This window comes from Callorhinus ursinus, unplaced genomic scaffold, assembly GCF_003265705.2.
Source record: "Callorhinus ursinus isolate GAN/ISIS: 27379988/994484 unplaced genomic scaffold, GSC_fseal_2.0 scaffold4, whole genome shotgun sequence".
Lineage (NCBI taxonomy): Eukaryota > Metazoa > Chordata > Mammalia > Carnivora > Otariidae > Callorhinus > Callorhinus ursinus.
Window position 1 is genome coordinate 1407336 of NW_027397066.1, and position 20851 is coordinate 1428186.

A 20851-nucleotide genomic window follows, 5' to 3' on the forward strand; every position below is an offset into this window, starting at 1 on the left:
CTCACCACCTGGTGGTCAGCATTTTGCAGAGTCCCTTCATCCCTGCTTGTGTGAAGGACAGGTTGCTGGCCCAATCCTAAAGCCGGCACCTTGTCCAGGGTGAGTGCACCTGCTGCACGTCCGCCCCACTAACTGCTGTGGGGCATGAGGGGTGCTGTGTGTCACAGCCCGCAGAGCAAGTACCCAGGTGTGACCATGGGAACCACGTGTGTACCGCACCCCAGCTTGAGAGCAGAAGGAGTGGTCCCACCTTGCCTCCATCTGCAGCTAGGCTGTTTCGGGAGCCCCTCTCCCAGTAACACCCGGGACCAAGCACTTGCAGGGGCGCCACACCGCCTGTGAGTGCCGGTGGCAAGCAGTGTGTGGGAGTGAGGGCAGAAGTGGGCCGCAAACTAGCTGCAGAGCAGGAGGGCCAGGGCATGGCATGGGCTGAGGCATCAGGACCCCAGGCCTAGGGGGCAACCAGGGAGGAGCCTTGTGGACCAGACAGAGCCTCCAGGGAAGACACTAAGCTGCAAGGTGGGGGCCTGCCAGGAGGGGGGAGGCAAACAGGGGTGGGGCGGTGCTGGTCTCACTTGGGGCCAGCCAAGGCTCCACACCCTTGAGCGTCAAGGGGCCCTCCCCAGGTATGTTTCGGTGGGGGAGGGGGGTGTATAGGAGCAGCCGGCTGGCCCAGGGTCTAAAGCTGCAGGTTCTGTGCCACCGCAGGCCCAGTTCTGTAGGGCAGGTCTCCAACAAGGCTGTATCACCTCTTCCAGGGAGGCTTCCCTGAGCCCAGGCTAGGCCGGCTGCCTCCTCACCTACTTCTCTTCCATGTTTGCCCAGCCCTTCCTGCCCCTTCTCCAGTGCAGGGCCCTGTCCCAGCGGGAACCAGCCCAAGTCCAGGCCCCTAAGGAAGGACGCAGACCTCTCAGGCCCCCTCTCTCTATCTCCATTTCGAGCCCAAGAGGGGACATAGACCTCTCCTGCCCCCCACTCCGGATGCCCCTCCCAAGCACCCAGGCCCCAGGGGCCCTCCACCATGCATCCCTCCTGCACCAGCCCACATTTCCCTCACTGTCCCATCCCCCAGATTGTTTTCCCTGCTTGTCCTTTAGGGGAGCCCAGCCCACCCCAGAGCTCCCAGACAGAGGCTCTAGGAGAAGGAGTGGGGCCTGAATCCAAAAGGGACTTCCCGATTTGACTGGAAGGCCCTCTCTGCCCAGCTTTCTTGGTTTCCTCCCCCACCTGCGTCCTAGCCTCAGCTTCCCTGGCTATGAAAGGAGAATGGTAGTACCCACCTCTTGCAGTGTTTGGAGGATGGCATGAAGATTCCTGGCCCAGGAGCTCAGTAAAGGCAGCCTTCCTCCCCACCCCCACGGTCCCGGGAGGGCATTTAAGGCCCTAAGGAGATCTGAGGGGAAGAAACCTCTAGAAAGCTGCTTCCTAGCTTCCCCCACACCTGCTGGGCCCTGGCTCCCTTTCTCTGGCCCAGGGCTCCACCCTGACCTCACAGCCTTGGGAACATGCCTGTGGCTCCCGGCTTGGCCCCAGGAAGCACCCCCACCCAGAGCACAGCCCCAGGAAGCACCCCCACCCAGGATGGGAAGGTCTTCAAGGCCCTTCTTTCTCCAAAGCCCCTTCCTCCTGCTTCCAGGATGACCCAGCCCTGGCTTCACCTTCTCCCTTGCCTCCCCCAGTCACTGGGGTGGACTCCCTGCTCCCAGCTGGGTCCACAGCCCCAGCATTCTGGGCAGGAGGCTGAGAGTAAGGGGCTGCCCCGCCTGCCTGGACAGCCCACAACCTGCCTTCCCCGGGCCCACGGCCGGGCGGGGGGGAGGCCGGGGGGGTGGCAGGCCACGTTTGGTTAGCTCCCTGCAGACAGGTTCTGGGACTGTGGTGTGGGGGGGGGGGCGGGGACAGAGAGCCTGGCCTGGGGTCATCAGAGGGCCAGGCCTGCCCCAGCATGACAGCCAGCCCCCTAAAAGCCGTGGCTCCCCTGCCCTGAGATGTCTGGTGTGCACCAGCACCAGAGGGGAGTCCCAGGGGACTTTTGTCCCGGGGTGCCTCTCCCAAAGTGTCCCTGGATTCTAGTCTGGCCACAAGATCTTGGCCAACTTGCTTTAACCTCTCTCCACCTGTTTCCCAGCTATAAAACAGTTGACAGTACATACCTTTCGGGGTGGCTTTGGGCTGGAAAGAAGGATCCATGGAAGGTCCCAGGCAGCAGTGGGCAGGGCACAAAGGGATGCCCAGAAAGTGTCGGGAATATGAACATCAGCCCCGATCAGCAAGTGCCTCTAACTGTTGGCCCTACACACAGAGAAATGGGGCCGGGCCTGCCCAGTCGCCATCGGCCAGCATCAGAGTCCCCGTGGAACCTGGGTGGGCTGGAGCGGCAGCTGCCCAAGCCCGCCAGCCACGGGCCAGGCCTCTGAGCATTTGGGGGCCTTCTACAAAGCCGAGCACTCAGGAAAAAACGGTCTCCACGATACAGTGAGGGGGCAGCAATGATATCAAGATGCATGAAGACATAATGTGTGCAGAGCTAACATAATGTCAATGTTATTTTTAAATTTAAAAAAAGGAAATAGTTTATTGTATTTGTGAACAGTTTTTGGAGTAGATTTATTTCTCACTTTATAAGTTATTTTCCCCGCTATATTCGATGACCCTGGACAACTTAGACAATTATAAATTAAATGAATTTTTTTTTGTAACTGAGATATCCAAAAACAAAACAATAAAATTTTCTTTTAAAAACTGTTTATAGGAACAAAACAAGGTATGAAGGTGGGATGTGGTATAGACTCAACCACTTGCTGTGGTATTGAGCCAGAGGGCCAGAAACTCTTACGGCTCAGGGCCAGCGACCTCGTCCAGTTCCGGGGCGTGACAGGGAGCCCGGGTTAGCCCTGCTGCTGCCCCCAGGCCCCTAATGGCTGTGGGCCCTCTCGTCTGAGGGAGGAGGAGCCTGGAATAGATGGGCAGGTCTCCCTCCCACAAACAATAGGGGCCTCCAGGCTCACACCAAAAACCCCTCTCCTACTACTGCCATCTAGGATTCTCTGCCCTAGGCCTTTCTGGCCTGTTCGCCGGCCCGAGCCCAGGAAACCCACCCCAGCTCCCCACCCCTGGGCTCCTGGTCATCCAGCAGCTTCTCGACCCAGAGGGTTGGGCTCTGGCGAGTGTGACCCAGGCTGCCTCCATCCGAGGGCACGGAGGCCTCTCAGACCTCCACCCACACAGCCTGGTAGGGCCCTGTGTGACGGGAGGCAGTCCAGAGGTGACTGGCTAAAGCCATGTGACCGCCTCCGATGGGACCCTGGCCTCTCCCACCCGCCCATCTCCCTGTGAGGTATCCACACCACATATCTGACCGTGCCCTGCCCTGCTCAGAACTCTTCCACGACTCTCCAGTGCCCTCCGGACAAAGCCTGAATTTGGTGCCTGGGGTGACCCAGCCGTGATCCCTATATGTGCTCTACCCTGGCCAGGAGTACCCTCATTGCTCAAACTCTCAGGACTGTTCTGGCACCCCATTCTCCATGGATACCCCACTCACCCCCCAAGGCCCAGCCAGCTTAGCCAGCTCACGTGCCCCTGCCCCAGACCTGCAGGTCCCCAAGGGCAGGGAAGATCTGGGGTGTCTGGGTGCCCATCTTTGCCCAGCTCTGGTGCAGGCTCCAGCCCTGACGTGCCTTGAGCATACGAGCAGAAGCCAGAGCCTTGCTTGTGTTTTTAAGTCTTTGGGGTGACATCCCCTTTGAGTGACTGCTCGGTGCTGGAATCTGCCGCTCCCCAGTCTCAGAGTCAGGAGAGGCCCTGAGGGTTTTGCTGACTCCTTCGAAGGGACCCCAGGCTGTGCTCTGAGAATGTGTGTGAGGATGGGGGTGCTGCTGCTGTCTGGGAAGGCTGCCTGGAGGAGGGGGCTTTGGGTGGGCCTCTGAAGAGATAGAGCTTCCAGGACTCTGGGTCAAGGGGGTGGCATTGGGCGGCCACTTTGAGTCCTGCTCACTTGCCCCCCAGCTCCCATTGCAGAGTCCAGGGAACCAGAAGAGCTGGGAGGGTCAGCCCCCAGCCCCAGCCCCGGTGCTTTGAGATGTCCAACTCCGAGCAGGACCCAGATGGATCTGGGATGGGGTCTGCCCTGCATATAGCGCTTGCTGAGCCAGGACCCTCTCTCGCCCTGCAGGCAGCGCTCCCGTGTCCCCCGCGGCCCTGGCAGCCAGACCTGCTGGGAGAGCCGACTGCAGGCAGGCGCCCCCTGGTGGCCACCGGGGGCTACAGTGGGGACCCAGGAGGGAGCTCAGTCCTCTGCCCCAAGAGAAGGGGAGCACCCCTCCAACCCCGCTCCTGCCAGTGGCCTCCTGGGGGGCTACTGTCCCATCACCTTAGTCAGCAGCCAGGACACGACACAGTCCTCTTCTCTGGGCTCCTGCGCCACCCCAGGGCCACACGGCTGGCGCCCGTGGCCGCCTGCCTGGGTGTCCGGGGGAAGTGCACCAGGCCTGAGGGCAGGCTGGCTAAATCTGGTCATGTTTGTGGGGACGGTGAGCCACAGATGGGGACAGGCAGCAGGGGCACCTCCAGAGGCCAGGGGGTGTGGGGGTGGGAGTCGGGGGGCCTCTGGACTGAGCTGAGCCTGCAGCGGGACCGGGTGGGGCATCCCCCTTCTCCCCACCCCCACGCCACCTCTCTGAGGCTGACTACGGTGGCCCTCTCTGCTCCAGGGACTCCTGAGGTGCAGAGCGCTCAGGGTGCGCCCAGCCCAGACCCTCCACCCTCTGACTTGGTGGCCTGCAGGCTGCATCCGGGGGGCCTGAGTACCCATGGGGCCCAGTCAGGCCTAGGGTCCCCGCCTGTTACCAGACGCTTGGGGTGGCGGTGTTAGGGAGCATGCAAGGCCTTCTCCCCAGAGCCTGTGCATAGCACAAGAGAAGGTGGGCAAGACAGACCCAGGTGTGCCCAGCCGCTGGCAGCCCCCAGCCTTCCTCCCGAGGCTGGACAGGGGTGTGGTGGGCACTCTGAGGCTGGTGGAGCCCTGGTCTCTGGAGCGGCCTTCAGAAGTGGCTCTCCAGGCACAGCCAGCTGGGGCTGTCTCCGGGCACTCTGCTTCCACCACCACCACCCACTGACTTCCTTGAGCCTCGGTTTCTCCACATGACACAGGGATCCTGCCCCAGAGGGGATTGTCGAGGGCAGTAGAGCACACTCAAAGCGGAAGGCCATAGTGGTGGTGACGAAGGGGACCGGAGGCTCAGGAAGGCTAACCAGCTCGAGGCCCAAGGCCAGGTTGCAAGGGCTGATTCCAAATTCAGAGCTCTTGGCTCTCCCCCTGTCCCTACCCCCAAGGTTTCCCAGTCCTGAGGCCCTACTGTGGTGGGCAGCAGGCTGTTCCTTCTAGAACCTTCCTGAGTGGGAAACTCTGTGTTGGACTCATCCCCTCCCCTCCAGGTCTTGGCTCTGCCCTTGGGATGTGGATAGCCCTGTAGAAGGGTAGAGTGACTACACATCCCTGGTTTAGCATGGAGAGTCTCATGATGCAGGACCCTCACAGGGTGCTCCCGTGTCCCGAGAACTTCCTGCAGGGCAGCCTGGGGTGGGGGTGCACAAAGGCAGGCCAAGTCTGGCGTGGAAGGCCTCCTGGCTCTCGGCCACATTCAGAGCTCCCTTGTGTCCCCGGGGGCCTAGACCTCTCCCTCTGGAGGGCGGCCCTGTCTGTGCTGAGGGCGGGCAGACCCTCTTTTCTGGGTCTCCACTCCGCCCAGCCTGACCTGGCGGATAAGTCTGGAAGGTGATAACTGTGGGTGCCTGTTGAGGAGAGGAAAGGGTGTCTCTCCCTAGAGGCTTCTCCTGTAAGGGGCTGACTTCCTGGTCTGTGGCAGCATGAGTTGCCTCCCCCCGGTCCCCGCATGACCTTCCGGGAGGCACCGCTGTCCCTCCAGTGACACCAGCTGCAGTCACCCACAAGGGGTGGAAGGGGCTCTGTCCAGGTGGGCAGCCAGACACCCCTTCTTTTCTGCTCCTGAAGGACTCAGGACTGCTCCTAGGGAGCCCCCAAATTCTAAATACTCTTTCACCTCTCAGAAAGAAAGTGGGTCTGGTGGCCACTGGGGTTTCTCCCAACCATCCCCCCATTCTCTGAGGTCCCAGTGTCTACCTCCAAGGGACTGGGCACCCAGTTCCCAAGGGATCAGCCTCCAAGAGCAGAGGAAGGTGCCATTGCCATGGCAACCCCAGGGTGCAGCCTGCCCGCCTGCATTCTCCCCAGGGCACTCCAGAAGGCACCCCCAGGTGGGTGGGTAGCTCAGCCCTGGACCAGGGTGGGGAGGGCTCCAAGGTGGGGGTGTCCAAGAGCACACCCCCCAACACACACACACACACACACACACACACACACACACACACACACACACCAGGGGTCTGAGCTGAGGACACGAGACAAGGGGCTGGACAAGTAGGCAGGGCATGGGAAGGGGCTTTTGGGGAGAACACATATTAGCAAGAACACCATCCCTTCCCAGACAGAAAAAGAAGTCCGTGTTCACATCAGAAACGAGCGTCTGCAATCCTTAAAGAGATTTATGGAAATGGCTTCGAATTACAGCATTTAGAAAATAAAAATAATCTCAATACATAATATTCCCTCCTTTGTATACCCCCCCCGAAGCTGTTTCTGTGCATGTGCACCCACTGTTCAGCAGAAGCTGGATTTTCTTATAAAAGAAGAAGTAGTGTGCCGTCTCTCTAAAAATAAAGCTGCAATCGTCACTGCAATGTGAAGCCTGAGATTTAAGCCTGAGGTGTCCGTGCTGGGGCTGGCTGGCCGCCTCAGCCTGAGGCCCGGGCCAATCCGGGGTGGGAGGAGGTGGGCCAGGGTTCCCGGGGGACAGAGGGAAAGGGGTGGTGGCAGCAGGTGGGTGGTGGTCCTTGGCCCCTGGGAGCCCTGGTCTGAGAGCCTGGGGACCTGGGTCTCAGCGCCGTGCAGGCAGCTGTTTGCCCCCCATCCCATCAGCAGATGGGCACCCGTGGGCAGGGGCGCGCCTTTGGGTGGGCCCAGAAGAGCTGGGTGTGCCTCTGCATCTCCCCCTCTGAGAGTAACCAACTCGCCTGTTGTTTGGTCAAGGTCCCGAAGGGGAGCAGGGACAGGCAGCTGTGGGCTATGGGCAGGGAGGGAGAATGGGCAGAGCACGGGGAAGCCCTCCGGGGGACACTGAGGCCTGACCCCTCTCCTGGAGGTGTCCCCCATCTTGCCCAGGATTTGGCCCCAGGTGCGACCCCACTTTCCCGGTCAAGAGCAGGCTCCGAGTAGGCCTTCTACTACGGCTCAGCCTGGGGACAGCAGCTCGGCGGGCCGGGGCCGGGGGCGGGCGCCTGGGGCGGGGGCGGGCAGGACCTGGCCGCCCGGGACACCCCCACTGCCCGGAGCCGACCTCGTGCTGGCCCGTGGGGGGTGAGGGGGGGTGGGCACCGGTGGGGGGGCGGGGCGGGGACGGAGGCGCGGGGCGCCCTGCGAGTCTGGGCGGCCTGCAGCGCCCTCCAGTGGCGGCAGCAGCAGCTTGTTGAGGTGCGTGGAGACCCGCAGCCAGCGGCACCTCCTCCCCGGGAGTCCGCGGGGGCCCCGGCAGGTGTGGGGATGCCGGGGCTCGCGTCAGATGCCCGCCTTGTCGCTGTAGAAGGGCGTGACGTGGAACACGTAGCAGTGCGTGCACACGCGGACGGGCTTCACCTGCCCGTAGCGCGGCAGCGGCGCCGAGTGCGCGGAGCAGCGGGAGCAGAAGATCTGCAGTTTGAGGGGCGGGCCGTGGGGGCAGTGAGCCGGGGTCCCCAGCAGCCCCGGGCCCTGTGCCCCGTGCCTCGACCCTCCCGACCCTGGCCCTGCGGCGGGGGCGGGGGGCGCTTCCCACCCCCTCCTTCCGAGCCCGGGCGAGGCGGCAGTGGCGGGACCCTGCGGGTCACCCGCGTGCCACAGGGACCTTCAGAAAAACCTGGCGTGGGTCACGGCCCCAGGAGGCCAGGCTCACCGAGGGGGTTCTGGCGCCCTCAGACCCTCTTTCCCTGCCCATCCCCAGCTCTGCAGTGGCCAGGAGCAGCACCATCAGGACCCAGGGGGCTGGGGGCCTCAAGTCCACACCCTGGACCAGGTCAGAGCAGGGCCCAGGGCTCAGGGACCTCTGCACCAAGCTGGGGCATCGGTCCTGGCTTCCAGATCCTGTGCACAGCCCCCTGGGGAGGACCGCAGCCTCAGTCCCTGGGGCCGCAGGGACAACCTCTGGCCTCCACGACCCGCTCACCTTCCCGCAGCTGCGGCAGTGGTGTTTCCGGCGGATGACGGTGAAGGGCGCTTTGCACGCAGTGCAGAAGCCGCAGGCCTCGTCTGGGACCCACTCCGGTGGATCTGTGACAGTGGGAATGGGGTCAGCCAGAGGGAGCCGTGCAGCTGTGACGGTGGGAGCCGGCGGTCTGGGGTTCAAGGGAGCCTCTGGCTGGACGGGCCCCAGCAGTTCCCGCCCTCCTTCCCTCCGGGCCTCCCCTGGACCCCCATTACTGGCTATGGTCTCAGGAAATCGTCACCCGAACAGCGGCTCCTCAGCTCTTGTCCGAGCCTGCCCGCCAGCCCCCAGCTGCAGCCTACACCTTGCAGTCAGCCAGGCCACCGGGATTCAGGACATGGGCAGGGAGTGTCCACCCGGATGACCCTAGCCCGAGCCTCTCTCTGTCAGCAGCCAGCCTGGCAGGCCCCTGGGGCAGAGGTGGTGGTCGAGAAATGAAGAAATCGACCCCCAGCTCAGCTCTAGGTGTGCTCTGTGGGGGCCTCAGGCGCCCCCAGCCTTGCCCACCCCTGGCTCCAGAGCAGTTTTCAGGCTCTTGGGGTCCTGGAGGCCCAGCCGGCCCCTCCCTGACATGTGTGCAGGCCAGGCTGGGGCAGGGGCCACCTCCTCCTTCCAGACCACATGTGGGGCCTGTCTGAGCTCACTTCTCGAGTCCCTGGCTGATGGGAGCCTCTGTGGAGGTTTGCTCTGGAATTCGGGAGACACATCAGCACAGGGAGAAGCGAGAAGCGGGCTCCCACATGCAGCAAGACAGGTGCTTTCCTCCCATTTTCGGGCACCAAGCTGACTAGGGCGGGCCAGGTCCCGAGGCCAGCACCAACAGCCGGGGGGAAAGAACACGTCGGACCCCTCCCTCAGACCACAGAGAGTACTCAGAGGTGGTCTGTGTAGCCTCACAAGACCCCCAGGCTTGATGCTCAAGTGGGCACTGGCCTGCATCCCTACACCCCATCCTCAGGGCCTCCAAACAGAACTCAGAAGGGCCTGGGGTCTTCTGGCCTCCCTCCCACCCTGGAGGCTCTGCCCCTCCTCCTGTCTGCTTGCACAGACTCGGAACTGCCTCCCACTCAGCTCTCCTGCCTTCCATCCTGGGCTGGGTCAGCTCACCCCAACCCGGCAGGGAGGTCACTTCTCATGCTCACCACCTCCTGTGTAGAATCTCAGGCTGGCCCCAGGGAAATCCTGGATGGCAATGTTAGCCCCCAAGGACCGTGTTGGGCCAGGACCTCCAGCTCAGGCAGATAAGGCCAGAAGCACTCCTGGCAGGGGCGGCGTTGGGGGGGGGGATGTGAGGGTCCCGCAGACTTCCTAGGCCTGCCAAGGGGAGCCACTTCTAGGAGGGGGCTGGGTCGGCAGCCCCCAGGGAGGATGTAGGCCTCGCCTGTGCCCTGGGCAATGCCAGACCTCGCAGCTCATTACATTCACTCATGAACAGAGAGGTTCCAAGTTCCTGTAACAGGTACTTTGTACCATCATGCATGGTTTTCTAGAAAGGTAGAGATGAGCTTGTGCTGCTCCTTACACCCCATCCCCGCAACCTCTGTCACCCCCAGGGGACTGGCGAGCACCAGGAAGGCCCCGAGCCTGGGACAAGCAGGGTCAGCCAGCAGGCCAGGCACACCAGGAGTGCTGTGACCTCTGGCCTATCGTGGGGTCAACTTCAGCCTCCTTCTTGGCCCCATTCCCGTTTGACGCCTGGCCAGGCCTATCCACCACCATCCATCACAGCACCTCTCCCAGGCCCCCAGCCCCTTAGAAACTCTTGGGTGGCCCCCTCCCCATAGCTGTGCTGTCCGAGCTCCCAACCTACTCTGGACGCTCCCTCCCTGATCACCCAGCAGGCCTGGCCTCCAGCCTAAACGGGGAGCAGGGTCTTGGGGCTTCCACATGACCTGTGAAGAAGTCACCAGAAGCTGCCATGTGAGCCCCTTCCTGTGGGGCAGGTGAGTATAGGTGGGCTCAGATGTGTGCCTCTGCCCTGGGTCCATCCACCTCCAGCCACAGCCAAAGGCCTTGGCTAAGGGGGTCCGTGTGCCACCAAGGGGGTAGCCGCCTCCCCATGGGCAGCTACAGGCCCAGGGGGCCTCTGGGGAGGGACCCCCAGTTGGAGAAGCAGTGCCTTCATGGATTCTGCATTCAGGCCAGAGAGGGGGACAGTCCACACAAGCTCCTCGCTCCCTGCCCTGCACGCAGCACCTCGGGCCCTGGCCCACACCCTGCACGCACCTTCCAAGTCCCCATCTCGGGTCTTGGCTGCCAGTTCAGAGGATGACAGGGTCTCCTGGCACAGGGCACAGTCCTCCAAGGCCGCACTCCGCAGGCTTTGGGTAACTAGAAGAGAGAGGGAGGGAGAAAGGAAGGGGTGGGGTTGATGCCCAAGCACCTGTCCCCGCTAGGCCCACCCGCATGTGGCCAGCAGGGGGGCAGCTCCCCCAAAGCCAGCCCCAGTCCCCCAGCGCATGGGTGAGTCAGCACTGCCCCAGCAGGCTGGGCTCAGTGCCCTGAGGTCTACAGCTTCTCCCCCCTGGGGCTCCCAGCCCCAGAGCCCCTGCACTGTGTGTGGAAGTTCCCCCTGGGCTGTGACCCCCGAGGCAGTAGGGGGACCAGACCTGGACACGGGCTGAGGAGCCCACCATCCTTGCTTGCAGAACTGGTCTGTGTCACCCACCTTTTCTGACTCTTGATGTTTCAGAAGGCCGCGTCACCCCGAATTCCCCAGCAGCCCAGTGGTACGGCTACCAGGAGGCAGAGCTGGGGCGACACACAGGACTGACTCTGCTCCTCCTCCCCCCAAGCCAGGATGTGCCCTGCTGGATGGGGGCGGGCTCTACAGCCGGGCAGGTGGCCCTGTGTGCCCAGATGCCCCGTGAGGATGGGCAGCTCGCCCAGAACAGGTATCTCAGCCCAGCACAAGGGGAGGGCGAGCAGGGGTCAGGCTCTCTCCCCACCCCATGCGTGTGGGAGTATGCAAGAGTGTGTGACAGTGTGTGCGTGTGTGCGGGCGCATGGGTGTGTGCGAGTGTGTGTGTGTGCGCATGTGTGCGTGTGAGAGTGTGTGTGTGTGTGAGTGGCTGTGTGAGAGAGTGTGCGTGGGAGAGTGTGCGTGCACATGTGCGCGCGCGTGTCTGTGCCTGGGATGTGTGGGCACGTGTAAACGCGTGAGGCAGGTCGCAGGCGGCCACAGGTCATAAGCTGCCACTTCCCCCCCAAAAGGTGGGGCCAAGGTCCCCTCCTTGACTGTGGGCTGGCACCCGGCGGCTTTGGTGGATGGAAAGTTGGTAGGGGTGACCTTGCGTGGTCTGGGTCTCACTGCCCCCTGCAGGCCACTGGCCCCGAGACGTTGGGTGGCCTTGCTGGAGGGCATGCAGGGGCGAGCAGAGGGTGCTGCAGGCACAGGCCTGTGCGTGGGGGGGGGAGCCCCCCGCAAAGCCTCTGGGGCACCTGCGACCTGTGCCCCTTGGTCCCTAGCAGAGAGCCTGGCAGTGCCAGTGGGTTCTGTGTGGAGGCGGTGGGCCCCGGAAAGGCGGGATGGATGGCCGTGCAGGGCCGTGTGCCCTCAGGGTGGGGGTGCGGCTCCTGGGGGGTGGCACGGACATGCCGTGGGTGGCACTCACCCTTCTTTAACTTCTCCTTGTCGTCTGTTTCGGGCTTGGTGGCCATGACCTCAAAAAGGGTCTTGAGGATACTCCTCAGATCGCTGGCATAGTTTGTCTGCAGCTGGTCAGCCACCCCTGAGAGAGGAGGACGAAGGGAGGGCAGGTCAGGCCAAGCAGCAGCAGGGGCTCAGGGCTGCCAGCTGGGTGACCCCGGCCAGAGCTCACGGCCCAGGACTGACGCATCCTCGGGTGGGTCAGGGCAAATGGGGGCCGCCCAGCCCCTGGGCCACAGTTTGGCCAAAGTCAAGGCTCAGGAGCCCAGGGAAGGCTGGTGGTGGGAGCGACCACACGGACAGCCCCCTCCCTGGCAGGAAAGCACCCCCCCCACCCTCCCTGCTGAGGTGGAAAGCAATGCTGGCTTAGCTCTTTGGGGGCGGACCCGGCTGCCACATGCAGCAAAGTGAGGGAGAAGCTGCGGGCATCCCACCGGGAATGGGAGCCCAGTGACCCGCCCCAGCCAGTGCTGTAGTCAGCGCTTCTAGAGGATTCTCTGTGCACCGGCAATGCCCCGAGCACCTGCTGGGCATGGCATCCCTCCAACCCCCGACACAAACCTGTGCAAACTGGAGCTCAGAGTCGCCCGAGACCTCCTGGTCCCACCTGGCCTGGCTCGGCAGTGCCTGTGGGGCCCTCGCCACCCCCATCATGACCCTGATTCTGCAGGACCGCCAGGCCACGGGCCACACTCCCGCCAAGCAGGCCGGCTGGAGGCCAGCCCTCAAAGGTGGGGGTGGGAAGGGCATGTGGGAGGCAGGGAAGGGGGCTGCAGTGCACGCTTTTATACACAGAACTAAAGAAAAGCTCACAGGCCTCTGAACCCCCCGGGGGGTGGGGGACAAAACAGGCGGCTCCCTGTCCTCCCCTCCCCCTACTGTGTAACCATCCCCAGAGAGGGAAACAAAACTAGGCAGGGTACACACTAAAGTCTGAACCACAAACTGAACAGAACCTCCCCGTGTGGGCGGCCGAGGCCCCCGCAGGAGCGTGGGCTCCCCAATCCCAGCTGGGGGACCTGCTGAGGAATTAAGCCCTTCTCCCTGACCCTGGGTTGGAGATGAAGAAATGACATGGTGGGGAAGCTCCCAGACTTCTGGGGCCTGGCATCGCCCGCACCCCGCCCTCCGCCCGGCCCTGCCCGCCCCAGGCCCAGCCGGGCACCTGAAATGCAGACAAACAGGCGGTGGATGAGGTCGTGGCTGCCGTGGAACCTGGACCGGATCTTCTCTCTTGTGGCCGAGGGGGCGGCCTCCAGCCCGGCCTGGTCTGTGGGGCCGCTGCAAGAGGAAGGAAATACGGGGTGCATGGGGCTGCTGGAGCCTGAAAGCCCACGAGTGAGAAGAAAACTTTCTCTGTCCTGGAGCCAAGCTGCCTGGACTCAGAACCGAGCCACACGCGGCCCCTAACGAGGCCGCTGCACGGCCTGGCTTCTGACCCAGCCCCTGCCCCATCCACCACAGTTTGAGCTCAACTCCTGCCCTCTCCTGCTGCACACTCAGGCCCGGCTGCCCTTCTCACTCTCTCCCAGATTAACCTTGTCTACCCGCTTCCTCTGACAGAGGATCCAATTCACCTACTGCCTCCCTACACAGCGGGGTGAACGGTGGACCCCAAAAGATGGGCCCAAGCCCGGACCCCTAGAACCTGCAAATGTGACTTATTTGTGTAAAGGGTCTTTGCAGCTGGAGAGGAGAAAGTCATCTTGGATTACTGGGTGGCCCTAACCCAGTGACAGGCGGCCTTCTGAGAGGAGGCGCTGTGGGACAGGGTGTAGAGGTGGGGGGCGCCTGCAGCCCCCGGGAGCTGGACGAGGCGGGAAGGACCCTGGATGAGGGGGGGTGGCCCTGCCAGATTTTGGACTTCTGGCCTCCTTACAGTGAGGGGGTAACTTCCTGTCGTTTTAAGCCCCCACGTGTGGGACTCTCTCACGAAGACGGGGGTCCTGCCACCACACGCACCTCCCTTCTCCCCTGCGGCGGCGAGGGCCCAGCAGGGGCACGCCCAAGTCTTACATCACCCCCCTCCTTTCTTCTCTCTCTACTCCTCTGTCCTACAGTCTAGGATAATTTCTCCATTTTCCCTTCCAGCTTTCCCCCTGACGTTTAATTTATGCTCTCCCTGTCGTTTCATGGATGCAAGCCTTTTATCTGTCTGGAAATATTCATTATAATTTTTTAAAACGTGGCCAACAGCTGCCTGCACCATCTCCTTCTCCTTCCAGGGAGGGAATTGGTCTGCTTTCCACGCCAGAGGCCTGCCTCAGCGCACACGGCGTTCCAGGCTGTCCGTCCGCACTCCGAGGGAGACACGGCTGGGCCCAAGTGGCCTGGGCCACAACTTCAGAAGGAAAACGTGGCACCATCTGCTTGAAAGACGAGCTGCCCACACAACACGCACGTGGCCCACAGACGTGGCTGGATCTTCACGGTGGCCCTGGTGGCTCAGTGGTCGCATAGGGGCCGAGTCGACAGAGGTGGAGGGGAGCCGGTCACAGCTTCTCACGCGCCATGTGGGTCCCTGACACACGGCAGAGAAACGCGCAGAACTGCCGAGTCTTAGGCAGGGGTACGCCCCCGATGGGAGACCACTGAGAAGCGCAAAGATGTGACACCCCCGGCCGGTGCAGAGGGAGGCTGGCCTGACCGGGCCCCAGGGCTCCACAGGCCCCCTTCCTCCAGCCAAGGGTGTGCATGAGTGTGCACTTTGCCGGCGCACTCTAACACGATGAACATTCGCTTATGAGCATTTACGGTTTCGCTGGAGCTTGGAGCAGCCACGGCCGGCAGGCAGTGGGGCTGGGCGCGCCCGTGCTCTGCTGGGACCCGTATGATGAGCCACGGCTCTCTCCTCCTGAGCTGCACGGTTTCCACGGACGGGGCCCCTGAGAATGCGGGGGCCCGGCTGCCCCCCAGCTCCCGTCCCTGCCCCGGGAGCCACGTAGGGGAAGGAGGTGGGGACTTCACAGCTGGCCATGTCCATTGCCACTCAGGATCCCTGGTATCAGTGACAGCTCTACCCAGAAGACTGGGGAGCAGGGACCCAAACAAATACCGTTCACAAGTGTTCAGAGCCGCACAATTTTCGAGAGCCACAAGGTGGGCACAATCCAAGCGTCCATCAGCGGATGAGCAGGCCAACATCCGTGGTCCATCCACGCAGGGGAATACTATTCAGCCGTAGAAGGAGGTTGTGCGTGCGCCGTGACAGGAAGCGAGAAGACAGGGGGCTGTGACCCCGTGACTCACGAAAGGTCACACAGTGTGCGACTCCATTTATGTGCAATGTCTCGAGGAGGCAGGTCTGTGAGATGGGAAGGCGGGACTGGCGGCAGGGAGACGGGGAGCGACTGCTTGTGGACACGGGGTTTCTTTAAGGGGTGACGAACATGTGTGCATAGCTGTGATCACACTAAAAACCACTCAAGTGCACACTTAAAAAAATAAAGGAATTCTTTTCTTGTAATCATCTAGCAAACTCATATTCAAGAAATAGCTCATAAGCTAAATGTCCATTAACTGGGTTGGCTCAACAAGTTAGGTCCCATCCATACAATTTCCACTTAGTAGAAGGATCGTCAGATGCGGAAATGTTAACATACTGAATGAAAAGCGGTATTATAAAATTAGAGATCTCACATGTACCTAGTGAGACATGGGGAAAGATCATCTAGGCATTAGTATCACATTTATCTGAATAGCAGGACTATGGATAAATTAGTCTTTTCCCAAGTGTCTTCTGTGAGCAAGTATTACTTTTGTGATTTTGAGGAGAAAGGCAGAGCTTCTGGCAGCAGATGGCACCACAGCCCTGCCTGTGGTGGGAAGTCTGTCTCTGGGTGCAGGTAGGAGTGGCTCTGGGGGTGCCCCTGGGGTTCAGCCCTGCAGCCCCAGCCCCGCAGCTCAATGCCCCGGAGACTGGGATGTCTTCCTGGACATGGGTGCAGCGGCCCGCACACCGAAACTTCGACACCACAGACAGCTGAGGCCATGGAGCCTGAGACTCTGGCCGAGCGGGGGCCGGGGGGTCAGTGGAGAGAGAGACACAGAACTCCACAGACACGGATCCTAGGCAGAAAGTCGGCCTCGAAGGGCTGGGGGGAACAAAAGAACAGACCCCACCGGCGCTAGAAGCTGGGACCTCAGCTGGGACCTGAGCCCCAGTCTTGTCTGCCCGGCCCCTAGGGCCCACGGGGATGGCCATTGTCTGGGCACCGTCCAGGACCACCCCTTTGGAAGGGTGCTGATTGTCCAAGGCAGTTGCTAGACAGACCGGCCAACAGCGGGCACTGGACCCTATGTGGACAGAGGGGCACTCACATCTACTGGGAGGCCCCCATTTCCCCAGCCTCTGCCAGGCCTGCCCCCCCTGCACCGCCCAGCCAGCAGGCTGACAGCTTGGGGACTGTGTTCAGAGGCCAGGCCCCAGGGCTCCTGCAGAGCCCTGCCTAGCTCGGCATGACTCATGGAGGCAGGACTCACCCTCGGCCTCAGAGGTGCCCAGCACTCAGGATTTGCCAGGCCTAAACTCCCCTGGACATGCCAGGGGCCACCCCAAGGTGCTGCAGCTCCTACCAAGATTACCGAAGGCCCAGGACAGAGAATCTTTTCAAACAAAAGTCAGAACTTGTCCCTCTTCTGTTGCAACCTTCCACCCTTGCTTTCCAGTTAGTCCGAGTAAAAGCAAAAATCCTTACCGAAGGTTATGGGGCCTGGCATGGTCTGGACCTCTCTCCGTCAACTTCCCCTCCCGCACCCTCCACTTACTTACGCTTCTCAGACTTCCTCCTTGCTGTCTCAGAGAAGCCAAACATGCTATTGGCCACAGGACCTTTGCACAGATGTCACTGGGCCCAGAATGCTCTTTTTCCGGATAGACCCAAATGCCTCTGCTTGTTATGCTCCATTGGAAGGCCTTTCCTTGACCACAAACAGAACCACCACCCCCTCGCCCTGCCAACTGCTCTCTTCCTGCCCTTACCCTGCATTGTGCAACTTGGGACACTCAGCACTCTGCCTTGGCATGTGCGTGCTGACTCTGTCTTACTCTGGGAGAATGCAAGGCTGGCCTGGCAGCAACTTCTCTTCTGTTCATTGCTGTATGCCCAGCATCGAAGGCAGCCCCCCCGGCCCCGCCCCTCACCAACCTCCCAATCTATATCTGTTGAACAAAGAGTTTGAATTCATTAGACGCAGGGGAGAACGAGACGTGGGCTCTCTGTGGGAATAAACGCTTTCTCTATGTCTGGAACGCTAGATGGGATTTAGGAAAAGGAGCCACCAGCACAGCCTTCTCATACCTCACAGCTTCGGAATGCTGTCTGCTTCCTCCCCCATGAAGCCGCATCTGATGCAACAGCTCCGCTGGGAGGAGTGGGAGAGAGCCCCCAAAAGATGCGTCCACCCGAAACCCCCAGGACCTGCGAATGGACTGTCCAGGCAGGCTCTAACTCCAACAATGAGGGTCCTTCTGAGAAGAGCAGAGGAGACACACAGAGAAGAGGCTGGGTGTGGACGGAGGAGAGACTGAGGGACGTGGCCATATGCCCTGGAACACTGGGAGCCCCAGGAGCCCCGACAGCCAGAAAGGCCCCTCCCCGGGGGCTCCAGAGGGAGCATGGCCCTTGATTTTGGACTTCTGGCCTCCCAGACTGGGACGTTCCTGTTGTTTGAAGCCCTGCGTGTGACAGTTTGCTCCTGCTGCCTGGGAAGCGGATCTGGGCACAGAACCCACGACCCAACCCCAGGTCCGTCTCTCACCTGCTGGGCCCAGGAAACTGTTCCTCAGGGACAGAATGCACAGTAGAATCTCCTACCAATGGGTCCAGTGAGAAAAGACCGATCACACGTGGGGGGTGTCAGTGCACAAGCATGAGATGCAGGCCAGAGGCAGGGCTGTCCTGGCACCGAGGACACGGCTGGTTCCCACCAATGGAGCCCGCTAGAGCTTGTCAGGCAAAGGGGCGTCACACGAAACATATAATTATGGCTCGAATCGCTTAAGGGAGTCTGAGCTCATAATCAATGTTTAAGCCTCTAGGGAAATTGCTTTGCCAGTAGGTGTTTGCTGCGTTCATCCCACAATTTGTGCAGTGGACGTGGGACCACCGAGGGGAGGGAGGGGTGCGTGTGTGAAGGTCCTGCCCTGGCACCTGCGGCCTCTGGCAGCAAGGTGGGGGCTGGAGGTGGGGCGGAGGGCAGAGCCGTGTGGGGCTGCCTGGCGCCTTGGGGTGGGTGGGTAATGCTTCTGTCTCGAGTGCAGGGGCCCCTGGCAGAGTCTTGCTCCCCCTCAGCATCTTGGGGCCACCCAGAGCCCTGCCGGTGGGGAGCCTGGGGTCCCCATTTGTGCTGGGGAGAGGGAGCCAAGACACCTTCCCCACCCATTAAACCTCCCATGGGGGGCCTTGAGTGCGGGTGTGTGTGTGTCTGTGTGAATGTGCACCCACATGTGTCTGAGTGTGCCCGTGTGAGAGCCTCAGTGCACGTGCCTGTCCGTGAGAATGCATGTGCACGCATGTCCGAGTGTGCCTGTGTGAGAGCATCCGTGTGTGTGCATGAGTGTCCGTGAGCATGCGTGTGCGTGCGTGTCTGAGTGTGCCTGTGTGAGAGCATCCGTGTGTGTGCATGAGTGTCCGTGAGCATGCGTGTGCGTGCGTGTCTGAGTGTGCCTGTGTGAGAGCATCCGTGTGTGTGCATGAGTGTCCATGTGCACGTGTGTGCCTGAGTGTGCCTTGTGAGAGCATCCGTGTGTGTGCATGAGTGTCCGTGAGCATGCGTGTGCACGCGTGTGTAAGTGCGCACTCAGAACGGGGCACAGTACCCCCCCAAGGACAGCGGCTACACAGGACACAGAGGTGCGGGAGACCGAACACTCCTCCAAAGTGACCCAGCAGGGACAGAGGGACGGAGAGGGGGACAGAGCGACAGGACCGAGGGTCCCCTGTGACGAGCAGCCGCCTCACACCTCGCACGTCCTTCCTGCCCCAAGCAGCCTTCTCGCGTCTCCTCCTCTGAGGTCCCTGACTGCAGCCTGGCCCCACCGTGGCCCCGCCGGCAGCCAGGCCTGACTCCGCTTGCCCTTCACACAAGCCCACCTCTAGCACGTGTCACGCTGCGGCCTTGTCTTTCTCAAAAGATGTCATACATTTGCCTATTATCTGTGCATTCCTTTAAAAATGAATCGTGTCGTGTTTTAATCTTATGTGAAAAGATTTAAAGATGAGATCCCAGGTGTGGACATGCTAAAGGGAGACCCTCGTGCAGGGAGATGCCGCGATTCACCAGGCTGAAGCCAACCCGCTTCCCCATCCTGGTTTCAGTGCATTCGTGCCTGGGCAGAGTCCCGTTCCCACCCAGCCCTCCCCACCCCTTCCTGAGCTTGCTGGCCAGCCCTGGGGAGGGGTGAGCCTGCCCGACACCACTGGGAGGGAGCCTGGTCCCCACTGGCAGGGGTGAGGGCTGGGACTCAGGCATGGGCCCTTGGGGGCAGGGGGAGACCATCACAGCCGTGGGGGGTGCATGTGGCTGGGGACAAGTGTGACACCAGAGTCCATGCACTCGGGCTCTCCCGTGACCACACAAACAGCAGTGGTCTCTGCGTGCCACACGTGAGGGTGTGCTCTGAGGTTCTTGTTCACACCCCCCATCCCTCACCGGACACACGGTGCCCTGTAAGGCTCCTGGCTCCACCCTTGTCCAGCTTTGTGAATGTAGGCAAATTGCTCTCTGTCCCTGGGCCTCAGTGTTCACTTCTGTAAGTGGGAATAGAGGGAGATCACACTCGGAAGGGGGCTATGCCGGGCCTCTGGTAAAGGCTCCGTAAGCCGCAGGACTTCCCACGAGATGGGCATCAAGCAGGGCCCAGCCCAGGAGTGGCTAAGGGTCTGCCCCACGCTGTTCGGTGGGCATGTCACCCCCAATGCAGCCCCACTGTGACACAGCGGACCCCAGACCGCCTGAGGCCATGTGCCAGGCTCCTAGACGCCCATGAGCTCAGGAATGGGGATTCCTGGAAATATCCTCTGGTCATCACTATGGATGATGTCCATCCAGAAGGATACAGGAGCGCAAATGCCCCTACAACGCTTATGGGGGACAGCCAGGAAGCCTCGGTGAACCCCCTCGTCACCAAAGGATGCGCTGCGGAGCCCCGAGGACAGAGGAAGTTCCAGGAACCTGTGGCTTCCCCAATCGGGGAGGACAGAGAGTAGACCCCCTGCCTGGTGCCCGTGGCCCTCACTGAGCCCTCCCAGCCCGATGACTGACAGACAGGGTGGCCTTGGGCAGCAGAGTGCACCTGGGTCCCTCAGAGTCGCTTCCTCAGACACAGGCCCACCGAGGCCAGTCCCCCTGGAGTCCAGAGGAAGGGAGAGCCTGGCAGCATGCATGTCCACAGTGCCTGGAGTTACCCCAAGCCTGCTGGGACCCAAGGAGGGTCTGTGAAACAAGGTGCACGTCCTCCCTCCCAGGCTGGGAAGCTCCTGATGCCTTGGTGCCTCCCACGTTGCCATGGCAACCCTCCATTTACCCCACAGCTGCCCTGGGGGGGGGGTCCCGTGTATCCGCAGGCCCTGACACACCCACCCCGTCCAGCTTTGTCCACTTGTGAGACCACAGCTCTGTCCCCGACAGCCCCCAGGAGACAACTCCCAAAGCTGGAGCTGTGGGGTGTGGGGGCTGCTGCGGAGCCGGGCAGGGCCCCAAAACACCTGCTGATACCTGCAGCTCCTCCCAGTGGGTCTCTCCCCTCCCTCTGGGCTCGCTGCCCTCACCTGGGTGCTACCTGGCCCTGCACCACCTCCCCTTCCACGGGGAGGGTGGGGGCCGTGGTCTGGCTCCTCTGGGGGCACAGCACAGCCCCGCTCTGGAGAAGGTCCCACGGTTGGTC

The 20851-nt window shown here is 61.7% G+C and overlaps 1 protein-coding gene across 3 annotated transcripts in view; it reads right to left on the reverse strand.

Annotated features, from left to right (window-relative positions):
- Positions 1–7428: 7428 nt before the first annotated feature.
- Positions 7429–20851, reverse strand: part of ZFYVE28 (zinc finger FYVE-type containing 28) — a 105988-nt gene continuing 92565 nt past the window's right edge. For all 3 annotated transcript variants that reach the window (XM_073891315.1, XM_025887399.2, XM_073891316.1), the window contains exons 9-13: positions 13130–13245; positions 11930–12046; positions 10542–10646; positions 8277–8380; positions 7429–7765 (exon numbers count right to left, since the gene is read on the reverse strand). In XM_073891315.1, coding sequence (XP_073747416.1) covers positions 7634–7765; positions 8277–8380; positions 10542–10646; positions 11930–12046; positions 13130–13245 — 574 coding nt within the window. In that variant the 3' untranslated portion in view covers positions 7429–7633. The remainder of the gene's footprint in view (positions 7766–8276; positions 8381–10541; positions 10647–11929; positions 12047–13129; positions 13246–20851) is intronic.